This window comes from Gigantopelta aegis, chromosome 3 (genome assembly GCF_016097555.1).
Source record: "Gigantopelta aegis isolate Gae_Host chromosome 3, Gae_host_genome, whole genome shotgun sequence".
NCBI lineage: Eukaryota > Metazoa > Mollusca > Gastropoda > Neomphalida > Peltospiridae > Gigantopelta > Gigantopelta aegis.
The window spans coordinates 28,032,996-28,047,866 of NC_054701.1; the positions used below are offsets into that span (position 1 = coordinate 28,032,996).

A 14,871-nucleotide genomic window follows, 5' to 3' on the forward strand; every position below is an offset into this window, starting at 1 on the left:
ATCGGCTTATAAATAAATAACTTGTAGTAATAAATTCCATAGTATGAAAAAAGGCGTTGTCTGTGGGACGGACTATAGTAATGAACTTCAAAGAACAATATTATATATACTAATGGGAACAAACCTTCCATTGTTGATAAACATAATACATGTAGTTTGATTTTATTTCACTTGATTTACTTGCTATAGCAAAAGTGATTTAAGCGATTATTACTAAAACACGAAGCAACTAACAAACAGAGTCAAATGCTGAAAGGATCAATATCACAAAGGGTATAGTTAGGAATATAAATACACAGGATCCAATAGACAACCCTGTATGACAACCCTGTTTGAAGTAATATATTTTTGAAGTTACTCTCGATGCTAATACAAAACTCAGTAGTATATGTGTACCTCCAATAGTGAAGAGTGCTGCTATAATGAGCAGAATGATGACTGCTACGTACAGGTTCAGTTCCGGCATGGCCTGGGTGAGAAACAGGGCGCCCGAAAACAAGTCAGCCTAATGGAAAAACGATTAGTTAAATGAATGCACACAATACAATATATTTCTTTTTAGATTTTAAAGAAAATTGTTCTACTTAATCACAATAAAACATGTTTTATAATATTGGCATATAGTCATTGGAAACTGAAGTTAAAAATATTTAGCACTATTAAAAGTGTAACATTATATAGTAAATTGATGCATTGGCAATAAAATGTTAAAATATTTCGAAATATTGGTAGAAAGTGTCCTCTCTCTGTCACTATGTATATCTCTGTGTGTCTGTACGTCAGTCTATTAGTGCATAAAGCAGTTATGCCCTTAAGGTGATCGTAGCACTAATAAAACATGTTTATAATCTTTGCATATAGTCATTAGAAATTGAAGTTAAAAGTATTAAAACACTATTAAAAGTGTACGATTATAATAATTTCATGCATTATCAATAAAATGTTAAAACGAAATATTGGTAGAAAATGTCCTCTCTGTCACTGTGTATATGTCTGTGTGTCTGTACGTCAGTATATTAGTGCATAAGGTAGTTATGCTCTTAAGATGATCGTAGTACTAAGATCGTTTCGTAAAACGAGGCTCAGGTTTATAGCTCACCGATATCTTGGTGAAGATGTACAGGATCAAGGCGAGGCAGGACAGATAGACCCGGATTCTCTGACCTCCAAATCTCTTCCGCAGGTACTCGGGCATGGTAAATACCTGACAAATAAAGACAAAAAACCCAAACCCATGAATAATTTAAGAAAATTAATTTAAGAATATTTTTAAAAGATCAAAAAGAAAGTAAAGTAACATATAAACTATTGAAAAAGAATAATGCAATTCCTACTTCAATAATTAACTGCTGTAAATTAAGTTATTTGTTTTCTTCACAGAAATTGAAATAATATTATACCATTTACATTTTAAAAGATCAATCCTTATTGTGATTTCTGTGTAAAAAGAATTACAAAAAATATTAACATCAAATTAATTTTTATATAAAATAAAATCTATTGATTCAGATATTTGTAATTTTGTTTATGTTTAGTCATAACCATTAGAACATTTGTTTTACGAATGTTCAATGATAAATAAAATGTGTGTGTGTGTGACAGACAGAGACTGACAGACACACAGAGAGAGAGAGAGAGAGAGAGAGAGAGAGAGAGAGAGAGAGAGAGAGAGAGAGAGAGAGAGAGAGAGAGAGAGAGAGAGAGAGAGAGAGAGAGAGAGAGAGAGATTGAAAGGACCACCGTATTCTAACCACAGACGTAATCTGTTGAAGAACATATATAAAGTATTTAGGACTTGTATGATATGCAATCTAACTAATACTTACCCCAGCCGCTATATACACCGGTACAAAGATCCATCCCAATATCATCAGCACAAAAATCGCCTAAAATGAAAACAAAGATGATATGTAGACCACTGACAGATTCAGGGATTTTGGAAAGGGGAGGGGGATTTTGGGACTAATGTTGTTGTACTGTATATTTTGAGGATTTTCAGTCACTCTCCACATCCGCGAGAGTAGATTAAATCAAAATTAACTTGGTTGTTAAACAATTATTTAAGTAAAATACACGAAAGATATAAACAATTTTTAAAAATATAAAATACAGGGCCGATAAAATTATTTTTGATCGACTAACGCCGCTGAAATGAAACACAAAAGATTATTATTATAATTATTATTATTATTATTTATTTTTAAAATACCACAAATAGAGACAGAGACATTTTTTTTGGACATTACAAACATGGATGCTGACAAGATGAATAGTGAAGTCGCAATACTTCCATTTCGGTATGGGACTACTTGACAGGGCCGTACTAAACGCTTGCTGTCTGTCAGTTGAGCTATCTCGGTATCAGCCGAGCTCGGGGTACACGGAACCTGCAGTGCATGACGGGTCATACACTCGGGAGACACACCCATAAAGACATGTTTAAAAATAAAGACATGTTTTATTTAACGACGCACTCAACACATTTTATGTACGGTTATATGGCGTCAAACATATGGTTAAGGACCACATAGATATTGAGAGAAGAAACCCGCTGTCGCTACTTCATGGGCTACTCTTTCCGATTAGCAGCAAGAGATCTTTTATATGCACCATTCCACAGACAGGGTAGTACATACCACGGCCTTTGATATACCAGTCGTGGTGCACTGGCTGGAACGAGAAATAACCCAATGGGCCCGCCGACGGGGATCGATCTCACACCGACTTCGCATCGAGCGAACGCTGTACCACTGGGCTGCGTCCCACACACCCATAATCGCACCCGTGAAGTGGGTGAAACTCGGTGTATGTGACCTTAGCGGTACACTCGCTCTGGATTGGAGCCGGTACTGGTATGGAAAATCTCCCATTGCCTCAGGTGAGATACAAACCCAGTACCTACCAGCCTCAAGTTCGATGGCATAACCACTACACCACCGAGGCAGGTACACAAAACATTATTAATGGAAGGCATATTCACAACACGACAAATAACGCAATAACTTTTCTTCTTCAGGTATTAGTACAAATCGTGGACGATTTAGAACATATTACAAATGTATATTTAGTAAATAAAAATATAATTGTGCGCATGTGTTTAGTATTATATATATTTTTTCTCTTGACATCTTTATACTGAGAAAACATTAGTAATTAAAATGACATAATAATAGCGGTTTGTGTATTTGTGTGCGATATAGTTGGGGTGGGGTGGGGTGGGGTGGGGTGGGGTGGGGTGGGGTGGGGTGGGGGGGTGGGGGGGGTGTTAAAACGTGTTGGTGTCCTCATACCGATGTCGTTTAGTGGTATACTATTACGAAAACAAAGTTTTTATCTTTCAGTCACTTTTCCAGGTCTAGATAACTGATTTCATATATATTTTCCGTTTGATGCGCGGTCGGTATGGGGTCGATCCACGTCGGTGGGCCCATTGGGCTATTTCTCGTTCCAGCCAGTGCACCACGACTGGTATATCAAAGGCCGTGGTATGTGCTATCCTGTCTTTGGGACGGTGCATATAACAGATTCCTTGCTGCTAATCGAAAAGAGTAGCCCATGCAGTGGCGATAGCGGGTTTCCTCTCTCAATATCTGTGTGGTCCTTAACCATATGCCCGACGCCATATAACCGTAAATAAAATGTGTTGAGTGCGTCGTTAAATAAAACATTTCCTTCCTTCCTTCATATATATTTTGTACGTATAAAATTAAAGAAAAAAAGTGCATTTTGTTTAACGAGACCACTAGAGCACACCGATTAATTAATTGATTAATTATAGTCTACTGGATATCAAACGTTTGGTCATTCCTACACATCGTCTTCAAAGGAAACCCGCTACATTTTCAATCAACAGTACGGCATCTTTTATAGGTACTTTTCTGCAGAGAGGACAGCACTTACCATGACATTTGATATATCAGATGTTAAAAAAGTTAAAGTTTGTTTTGTTTAACGACACCACTAGAAACATTGATTAAATAATCATCGGCTATTGGGTGTCAAATATTTGGTAATTCTGACATATAGTCATCAGAGGAAACCCGCTACATTTTTCCTTTAGCAGTAAGGGATATTTTATATACATTTTCCCACAGACAGAAAAGCACACACCAAGACCTTTGACCAGTTGGAACGAGAAAAAACCAATCAGCTGAATGGATCAACCGAGGTGGTTCGAGCCTGCGACGCAAGCACCTCAGGAGAGAGCTCAACCGACTGAGCTAAATCGCGCCCCTTTCAGTTGTGCACTGTGAATTAAAGTTCAGGCATGCTGTCCCGAGAATACAAGACCAGCTACAGGGAAAATATATCCAGGACAGGGTGAGTGGTTAATGAAATTAGTTTATAGACATCGGTGTACGTATCTGGCACCTCTCCTATGAACTGCTAAAACTTTGTCGAGAAGGGGGGAGGGGGGGGGGGGGGGTGGGGTGGTGGACTGATACTGGGATGCGAACCCAACACCAACCAATCTTATTATCGAAGATATAGCCACCAAGTCGCTGCAACCGGTTATTCCAGTAGATTCCTCAACAATTCATCAACATCATTATCATCATCATCATCATCATCGTCGTCGTCGTCGTCGTCGTCGTCATCAGCACCATCATCATAGTCGTCATCGTCGTCATCGTAATCATCTTCAGTTTCATCATCATCGTCATTATCATTGACATTAATATTGTTCAAGACATGATTTTTATTTCCAAGGTCACATTTTCTTGTGACACACTATCCGGACAGTGACTCGCGAAGTTGTAACATATATTCTGTTTGTTCCGTCAGTGCTTGGCATTAAAGTCTTTTCCGGTCGTCGCCTACAGAAGCCCCTACCTAACCGACGACCTGTACAAGATGTTTTTACAAATTACGATAGCTTAACATCTCGTATTAACTTACAAGTCATTTAACACTGCATATACGCGTCGTTGTTATTAAACATTCACCTAGAATACTTTCGTCAAAAGGTAAAGACTGGCGTATGTTTGACGCTTTTGCTTACCACACTAAAAGTGTTTCTGCTTCAGTTATCTCACGATTATTAGTGTCGAGGCGTTCTTTGGTGTTATAGAAAGCGGGGATTAGCAACTGAACAATGAGGCCAACCTGACATTATTCCCTGAACGATGCCTGTTTGTATTTAGCTCTTCCCAACAGGGATTCCTGACTGGTGTGACAAGGTCACTAACATTTACTTTTTAAGTCGGTTATAAAGTACAATATGAAAATATTATCATTGCTATATCAATCTGTAATTTATCTGTGCGGCTACAGGGTTTCGTTTCTGAATTTTTTTTATATTGTTAATTTTGTTAACACATATGATACAATCAAAGGCATGTATTCATGTGACATTTACGTTGTATTTGAGCAGAACGAGATGGCGCAGATGTTTAATGTTGAACAGGTTCCATTTAAAAAAAAAAAAAAAAAAAAAAAAAAAAAAAATATATATATATATATATATATAATTTATATATATTTGTCCTACTCTATATAACTACATTTACATACAACATTATTTAAATCTGGTTTGTTCCCCCACCCCCACCAGAGACTGTGCCCCCTTCCCCATTCAAATATCGTTCCTACGGACCTTAATGTGCAACTTCATAACTTTGTGTTCATAAAATTGACGACTAGAGTTCAAAGCTTTGACAATGTATTATATATTATACGTAATACTTAAATACGTTACATTGTAACAGGGGCGGGATGTAGGATCGATCCCCGTCGGTGGGCCCATGTGTGCTATTTCTCGTTCCAGCCAGTGCACCACGACTGGTATATCAAAGACCGTGGTATGTGCTGTCCTGTCTATGGGATGGTGCATATAAAAGATCCCTTGTTACTAGTTAAAAACTGTAGTGGGTTTCCTCTATGACTGTGTCAAAATGACCATATGATTAATAAAAAAAAATCAATGTGCTCTAGTGGTGTCGTTAAACAAAACAAACTTCATTGTGACATATGTATGATAATTACGTTCAACTCAAAGCAGTATCAATCTGTTATACCCATTTATATTGAGCTCAACTTTTAGCTATTTATGCTATAATACTCACATTCAACTCAAAGACTGCAATTCCAATCCCGGAAGCTGCACCAGATCCCGCGAGGCCGACAAAATGACCACTGCCAATGTTACTGGCAAACAGTGAGGCGCCAATCTACAAATCAAATTAAATTCAATTTTTTCAACGCCCACAAAAATTAAGATGAAACAAATATATAAAGGCCGCCCCATCCATATATAGACAATGCCTCTTCATGAACCGATGTTTTTCTTCTTTGTAAAGTCGGTGTCGTTAAACATTCATTCATTCATTCACTCATTCATTCTTTGTAAAGTCAGGCATTTCCCTGTGAATACAGCCGTTTTTCAGGCGCAGACTCTAGTTTTAACCCGTAAAAATGGACACTAAGTTTGGTTAAGTTACAAACCTGTAACACATTTGGATAACGTTACAAGAGAGTGAAACAAGAGTCTGTGAAGGTGAAACGTTTAAATACCATTAAAAATAGACTAAAACTCGATTCCATAATTGCTACTTGTTTTAAAAACATATAAAATGTATTGTGTGGTATTAGAAACACCAGGATGACCAGAAAAACTTCGGTTGTACGGAAATGGATAAGCTAAACAATAAAATATAATAAAGTTTTATTTCAGTGATCATAAACGGCTCTAATAGTAAAAAATATGCCTTAGTGTTTAAAAACTATGGTCTGTCCCTTTAATAGTTAACAGATTTTCCGCTACACACGGCTGTTTTCCTTCCTTTTGTAGTCAGATGATTTCCCTCTATATATGCATGTACACAGCGTTTTTCTTTTGTAGTCAGATGATTTCCCTCTATATATACATGTACACAGCGTTTTTCTTTTGTAGTCAGATGATTTCCCTCTATATATGCATGTACACAGCGTTTTTCTTTTGTAGTCAGATGATTTCCCTCTATATATGCATGTACACAGCGTTTTTCTTTTGTAGTCAGATGATTTCCCTCTATATATGCATGTACACAGCGTTTTTCTTTTGTAGTCAGCCAATTTCCCTGTGTAGACAGCTGGGTTTTTAAAAAAAAGAAGAGTTTTCTGAGTGTTAACTAATTTCCTTCTATAGACAGCTGTTTTCTCGTTATAGACATCTGATGGCCCTCTGTAGGCAGCTGTTTTACTTTTGTAGTCAGTTGTAGACTAAAAGTTGTTTTCCTTTTGTAGTCAGATGACAGTTATCTGATTTCCCTTTGTATGCAGCTGTTTTCCCTTTGTATACAGCTGCTTTCCCTTTGTAGTTGGCCTATTTCCCTCTAAAGACAGCTGATGTCCTCCATACATAGCTGTTTGCTTCATCGTGCACAGCCGAGCTCTCCCCATATTCAATTTGTGTCTCTCAGTCCACAGTTGGTGTCCTTGGAAGGCTTGCATGTTCACAACTGGTATCTATATATATATATATATATATATATATACACACACAATTGGTTTCCCTCCATACACAACCTAACTCGTGTCTATAGACAGTTGACTCCTATAGACTGCTGATTCAATGTCATGTACCTATGGTGCCTATACATAGCTAATGTCGTCCACGGTTTGTCTTGTACACTAAATGTGGAGAACTCCATAATATATTCGAGATGCAACGCTAGTAATATGAGTCAATATTTAGTTGTGCAAATACTACGATCTCTTCTCAGTAAATCAATATACTGTATACTTCTATTTAGTCCACAAATGGTTTACAATGTATACAATAGACTGAAAACAATAATGGGTACAATAATGACAAAAGCAAAGTTCTGTTACAAATAAGGGTGATACATTTTTTAAAAAGCTTAACTACCACACGACTATCACATTTTCTTGCACGTAGCTTAATTTAAGGTGTAACACTTTACATATGCCCACTGTCTGACTAATTTTTAGAATGATTATTTTGGTTTTATTTGAAAATGTTAATATTATTGGCAGTAGTATATGATTTGGTGTAAGCGAACCTATATAGAAAATCGTGCTTGCCGGCATGTGGTTGGTCATACTTACAAGAATCCAGTGCATGCTTCTTCCAGCCAAAAAGTAACCACCAATACTTCCTCTGTTTTTGCATGATGACTGAAAAAAACAAAAAAAAAACATTTAAGATATTTATATCTTTTTTTCCCTCTCTTTTTTTAACGACACCACTAGAGCACTTTGATTTATTAATCATCGGCTTTTGAATGTCAGACATTTAGTAATTCTGACATATTAGTCTTAGAGAGGAAAGCTGCTACAGTGTTCCATTAGTAATCAGATATTTTTTATATGCACCATCCAATAAACAGGATAGCACATACCACGGTCTTTGATATAGCAGTAGTGGTGTACTGGCTGGAACGAGAAATAACCCAATGGGCCCAGCGACGGTGATCGAGCGCTTTACCACTAAGCTTCGACCAGTCCCTTTGAGGTACATAGAACGTTTGGAAGACAAACACGAGACACAGGTATATCAGTAAATAAACCTAAAGCTGAGATTCCTTTTGTCCGGTTGCGTTTGCGGCTCCGTTTGCGGTGCGGTGCGGTTTAATCAAGCCAGCTTGTTCCAGGTGAGAGTGATTCCAGAGCGGTCCGTTTGCGTTTAGTTATCAGAAACCGCATGCGCTTATTTCAATCGCTCCGTGGGGCGATTCATCCGTTTCGCCGTGCGGTAATTGTTGACGCCATGATGACTTTCTGCCAAAAGGCTGTATAAACGTATACTTTGCCGTCAAATGGATTCACTCAAAACGTATTGTAAACGCAACCGCAAACGGAGTCGTAAACGGAGCCGCAAACGCAACCGGACAAAAGGAATCTCAGCTTTAATCTAGTTATATAGGTTACTGTTTTCGTCATCAGAAGATAGTATCACTATTGCAATAAGACTTTATGTCTAACATGACTTTATCCTTTGCACACTATAAACATATGCATACATACACTTGAAAAAAATCACACAAAACATAGTTACTGAGAACGTAGCAGAAGAAATAATATTAACCGTACTGATAATAATAGGCTGGGACCTATTTCACAAAACATCGTAAGTTTACGCCTGCGCCTAGCAGTTAAACCGGTCATACGTTTCCAAGTGTTTGACATCTATTTCGCGCAGAACATTATATTCATTGTTGAAGATGGAGCATTTTAAAAAGAAAATGTTAGTAGTAATAATAATTGTGGTTTAGTCGTAGATTTACGTTTACGTGCAAAACTAGGCTTACGATGTGTTGCGAAATTGGGTCCAGAATTTACAAAGCCTGTTTTTCACAAAGACGCGTGTAACTACATTTACAATGCAGCTGTGTTTAAGAAAAACAAGCTTCGTAAATTCGGCCCATAATGGTGTGGGCCGCGTTCCACGAAGCGATCTTAGCACTGTTACTGTTACTTTATTTACGCTCCTATATCCAAAAGAGATTCAGGCACTTTAGCACTAAGATCACCTTAAGTGCATAATCACCTTATGCACTTTAAGGTGATCTTAGAGCTAAGATCGCTTCGTAAACGGGGCTCTAGGTGCATATAAAATGTTTGCCATTTTAAAAATGAAAATGGCAGTCAGTTTACTTCTTTGTTTAGTGGTGTCATTAAACAAAATAAAACTTCTTCTTTGTTTTTGTTTTTTTAATTATTGCTTGTGAGTTTTAACCTTTTTGGTACACAAACACACGAACTAAGCATTTAAAGGTTTAAAAGTACTTCAACTAGTTCATTGTTAAACCACCCCTAATAGTCACTTCGGTCCATTGACCTTTGTTAACCGACATTATGAAACCTGTGTCTATGAATATTAAAGGCGCGCTGTCAATTTTCTATGCCAGTTTTCTAGAGCGTGTAGCTCGTTTAATTTTAACTCTTTTCATTATATTATGTAGGTTTATAGCTTGTTTTGTGCTGTTTCGGCATCGCCGGACAATGAATTATTTTATGTACAAGTAAGCCATTTTAGTAGTGGATATATTTCAGTATTTTATCACTATAAACATCAATCACGGTGGTGCCTGTATGATATAGAGTTATACCCCTCATACAATACCGACCGAGGGCCACAATTCAACGGAGAGTAACCGGCCTCGGTGGCGTCGTGGTTAAGCCATCGGACATAAGGCTGGTAGGTACAGGGTTCACAGCCCAGTACCGGCTCCCACCCAGAGCGAGTTTTAACGACTCAATGAGTAGGTGTAAGGCCATAACACCCTCTTCTCTCTCACTAACAATTAACAACTAACCCACTGTCCTGGACATACAGCCTAGATAGCTGAGGTGTGTGCCCAGGACAGCGTGCTTGAACCTTAATTGGATATAAGCACAAAAATAACATGAAATGGAAATGAACGGAGTAGAAAAACGATCTGTTACGGTTTATAGCATAATTACAAGTTTATATTGCATATTACATGGTGTAGAAGTTAAGCCATTGAATTTAAGACTGGTAGGTAATAGGTTCGCATCCCGATACTGGCACTCAACCAGAATGTATGGCCGCTACATCAACATTTCTCTAACTAACCAATAGCAACTGGCCACTACCCAACTGTCCTCTACAGACAGTCTAGTTAGCTGAGATGTGTGTCAAGGATAGCATGCTTGAACCTTAAGTTAAAGTTTGTTTTGTTTAACGACACCACTAGAGAAAATTGATTTATTAATCATCGGCTATTGAATGTCAAACATTTGGTAATTTTGACATATAGTCCTAGAGAGGAAACCCGCAACATTTTTCCATTAGTAGCAAGGGATCTTTTATATGCATCATCCCACAGACACAATAGCACATACCACGGCCTTTGATCTACCAGTTGTGGTGCACTGTCTGGAACGAGAAATAGCCCAATGGGTCCACTAACGGAGTGAACCGTAAGTGGATATAAGCACGAAAATAAATTTAGCTTTTTAAAAAACATTTATTGGTATATGTGATAATTAAACAGAAATGAATCGACAACGCGCACAATATATGCACAATTAACTAAAATATATAAATTTTAATACCACAAGTTTGGCACGCAGCAATGATTTTCACCAAAAAAATTAATTCAAACGATAAAGTATCTAAAGAAACATTTGCGTCACATTTTGTTTTGTTTTTTTAGCTTCAACGTCTATTGCATTTCTTCACTTGACCGCTAAGAATTATGAGTGTATATACAGTGTAACTATGCAAAACGTACGAGAAATTAAAACTATGACCCTAAGCAATTAACTGGTAAGTCATCCACTAGAGATTTGCCAATAAACTTCAAAAACATTCCACCAGAAATTTAAATTAATTAATTGTAGCTGCAGGTATATTCTTTACATTTTGAAATAAAAAAAATTAGGGTTATAGTTAAAAATATGTTTAGCGGGAAGTCGCCATAATGCAACTTTAACAGAGCTCCTTTACTAAACTGCATAAACTGGTATTGCTAATAAACATATTGTAGTTTGTTGGGTTCCCAGCCATACTGGTATATTGGGGGCGAGACGTAGCTCAGTGGTACAGCGCTCGGCTGATGCGCGATCGATCTAGGACCGATTCCCGTCAGTGGGCCCATTGGGTTATTTCTCGTTCCTGCCTGTGCTCCACAACTGGTGTAACAAAGGCCGTGGTATGTACTATCCTATCTGTATAATGGTGCATATAAAAGATCTCTTGCTGCTAATCGAAAAGAGTAGCCCATGAAGTGGCGACAGCGGGTTTCCTCTCTCAATATCTGTGTGGTTCTTAACTATATGTCCGACTCCATATAACCGTAAATAAAATGCGTTGAGTGCGTCGTTAAATAAAACATTTCCTTTCTTTCCTTTCCATACTGGTATCAGGGGTAATGAAAAGGCAGATACAAACTGATATTTCTGCATTGGGTTTGCCTCATTCCAGGGTTGGCGTGCCTTGCACTGATCTCAAACATTTTATTAACCAACATATCTTTTCGACTTGGTAAAATGTTTAGAACGGTGCGGTTGAGAAAAAGCTTCATTCTGTAAAGCCAGTCCTGAGAGCGTGGCAGTACTCCTACAGGCGGAGCAGGAAGAGTGAAATGGTCTTGTGTCGTGTTCGTATCGGTCACACATGCTTGACGCATTCATTTCTTATAAAGCAGGATCCTCCACCTGATGTGAACATTGTCAGTGTACACTGACAGTTCACCATGTTTTGGTGGAGTGTAATCATCTTGGACCGACAAGGAAAGATATATTTGGTAAACAAAATGTGTGATAGAATCATTTTGATTCAACCCTGAACATATCTTGAAAATTACGAGATACTGATTTTTATTCGACATTTTTTTTTAAAACAGATTTATTGCCCCCAAAACATAGGCAGTGAACAGGTTGAGGAGCCGTGTTCACTGCCTTACAAAGTACATATTTAAACAATAGTACCTAAACAAAATATGCTATTTAAATATGTTAATGCTTTCTATGATATGTATAAGACGGAAAGGGCGAGAGAGAGAGAGAGAGAGAGAGAGAGAGAGAGAGAGAGAGAGAGAGAGAGAGAGAGAGAGAGAGAGAGAGAGAGAGAGAGAGAGAGAGCAGTAGCTAAGTATAAAGAAGTTGTGGGATACTGAGAGAGTATTAGAGAAGGACATTTTAATTAGTACTCTATTTCCAAGTGAACTTTCAAAGCATTATTTTTAATTAAAACATTCTTTCAAAGAGTGTTTTATAGGGTGTCCATTGCTTATGAAATGCTTCATAGTTGAAATTTTTGTAATAAATATATTTTTCTATTTCAAAATTATTTTGTAGAATATTTTATTCGACATTTTAATATACTTACCTGTAATATTTATAATTTTGCACATACTTACCTGTGATACATATACTTTTGCACAGCTCTTTACACTGTGTTTTTTAACTTGATTTTAGAATTGTTTGTATTAATGTTGATCATCAGTTCATTTATATATGTACCATTGTGTGACACCCAATAATCGAAATATTTTTTGTGCTGGGGTGTCGTTAAATATTCATTCATTTATTCATTCATAAAATGGTAAAAGGATAGACCGTCATTATAATGGAGCATATAGGGCAACATCATTGTAAAATAATATGAGGTCAAATAAAATCAGAATTCTTGAATTACATCGCAATCCTTTGATATCTAAATACTCAGTATATTTATAGAAGATGTTTGTTTCGTTTAACGACACCACTAGAGCACATTGATTTATTAATCATCAGCTACTGGGTGTAAAAATTTGGGAATTTTGACTCGTAGTCATCAGAGGAAACACGTTACATTTTTCCTAATGCAGCAAGGGATCTTTTATAAGCACATACCACGGCCTTTGACCAGTTATGGCGCACTGGTTGGAACGAGAAAAACCCTAATGAGCTGAATGGATCAACCGATGTAGTTCGATCTTGCGACGAAAGCTCCTCAAGCGAGCACTCAACCGACTGAGTTAAATCGTACCCCCAATTCTGCTTCAATCCCAGTCCGATTGAAACCAAAAGTTACTCTTCACTCTCTCTCTCTCTCTCTCTCTCTCTCCGTTAGAAGATCCGACACAAACTAATTTTGACTTGATTTAGTAGTGTTCGTGTTTTATACGGTTACTTTTCTAGACGTAAGTGGTTAGTTAATGGGTTGTATGAGAGGCCTTCCAGTGGTGACTTCAACAGCTCATAAACAAGGGTATTACGAGACTGTAACCATTTTATATGTTTTTCTAAAAAATTAAAACGTAATTTAAACGGTATGACATACAATGTTCTTTTAGCGAATCGTATAAATTTGCGTCTAGGACAATTAAAATGTGTGCATTATACATTAAAATAATGTTTGATTTTATACATTTTTTGTTGTTGCAATTACAATAATTAACGTTTGGCCAAGTTGAAGGTTTGCGTCAATTTACCTCTTCTTTCTGCCCATCGTTCGTCTTTTGAACTCCGACAACGAATCAGAGACTTCATCTATTTATGGGCGGGACGTAAACCAGTGCTAAAGCGTAGTATATGACATCTTGTCTGTGGGATGGTGAATACAAAATACCCTTTGTTACTGATTGCAAAATGTAGCGGGTTTCCTCTCTAAGATATATGTTAAATTTACCAAATGTTTGACATCCAATAGCCGATGATTAATAGAACAATGTGCTCTAGTTGTGTAGTTAAACAAAACAAACTTTAATTAAAAAAATGTATTTCACCATGACCATCATATCAAAATGTATCACTGGAATGGTCACCTTTATGAAGAAAAAATCCAAAAAGAAAAAAAAAAGAAAAAAAAGAAGCATACACACTATGACGTTTAGTATCAGATAGTACTTGTAACCTATTCTGGCCCATGAACTATTAGTATCATTCGGGGTTAATGTCTTGTGACTACATGCGCTGTCATGTCTGAATGTTTACATTATCCACGCTAGATATAAAGACATGTATATTGTATAACACATTATACATGCGTGGAAGTGAGGACAATATAAAATTAGCATTCACTGGAAGTTAAACGTTTTACAACAAACTGTTGTTATAAGAATATTATTCAAACTTTGTCGCAAACGCCCATTGTCTTCATCTTCTTGACAGAATCCGATGCTCATCACGTTCTTCGATTATACGGTTCTTTTACTGGTGTCGTTTGTCTCCAAACTTGACATACATAATCATGTACGCACCGATATAGTCGATTTTCTTTATAATCTGTGTACTGCTGTGTTACAGAGATCAAACGCACGCTTCATATATATTTATGGGGTGAGGGGGCGGGGATCACATGGGTCTCGTGACCCTCCCCAATCCGCCCGTTTGAAACTTTGTATTGTTTAACGACACCACTAGAGCACATTGATTAATTAATCATCGGCTATTCGATGTCAAACATTTGGTAATTCT

At 37.2% G+C, this 14,871-nt stretch overlaps 1 protein-coding gene across 1 annotated transcript in view; it reads right to left on the reverse strand.

Moving 5' to 3' along the window:
- The window catches only part of LOC121367822 (sodium/glucose cotransporter 4-like), a 40,014-nt gene that overhangs the window by 18,801 nt on the left and 6,342 nt on the right, over nt 1-14,871 (reverse strand). Inside the window, exons 2-6 of the mRNA XM_041492210.1 lie at nt 8,050-8,118; nt 6,066-6,170; nt 1,827-1,886; nt 1,100-1,204; nt 397-505 (exon numbers count right to left, since the gene is read on the reverse strand). Of these exons, the coding sequence (XP_041348144.1) occupies nt 397-505; nt 1,100-1,204; nt 1,827-1,886; nt 6,066-6,170; nt 8,050-8,118 (448 nt within the window). The remainder of the gene's footprint in view (nt 1-396; nt 506-1,099; nt 1,205-1,826; nt 1,887-6,065; nt 6,171-8,049; nt 8,119-14,871) is intronic.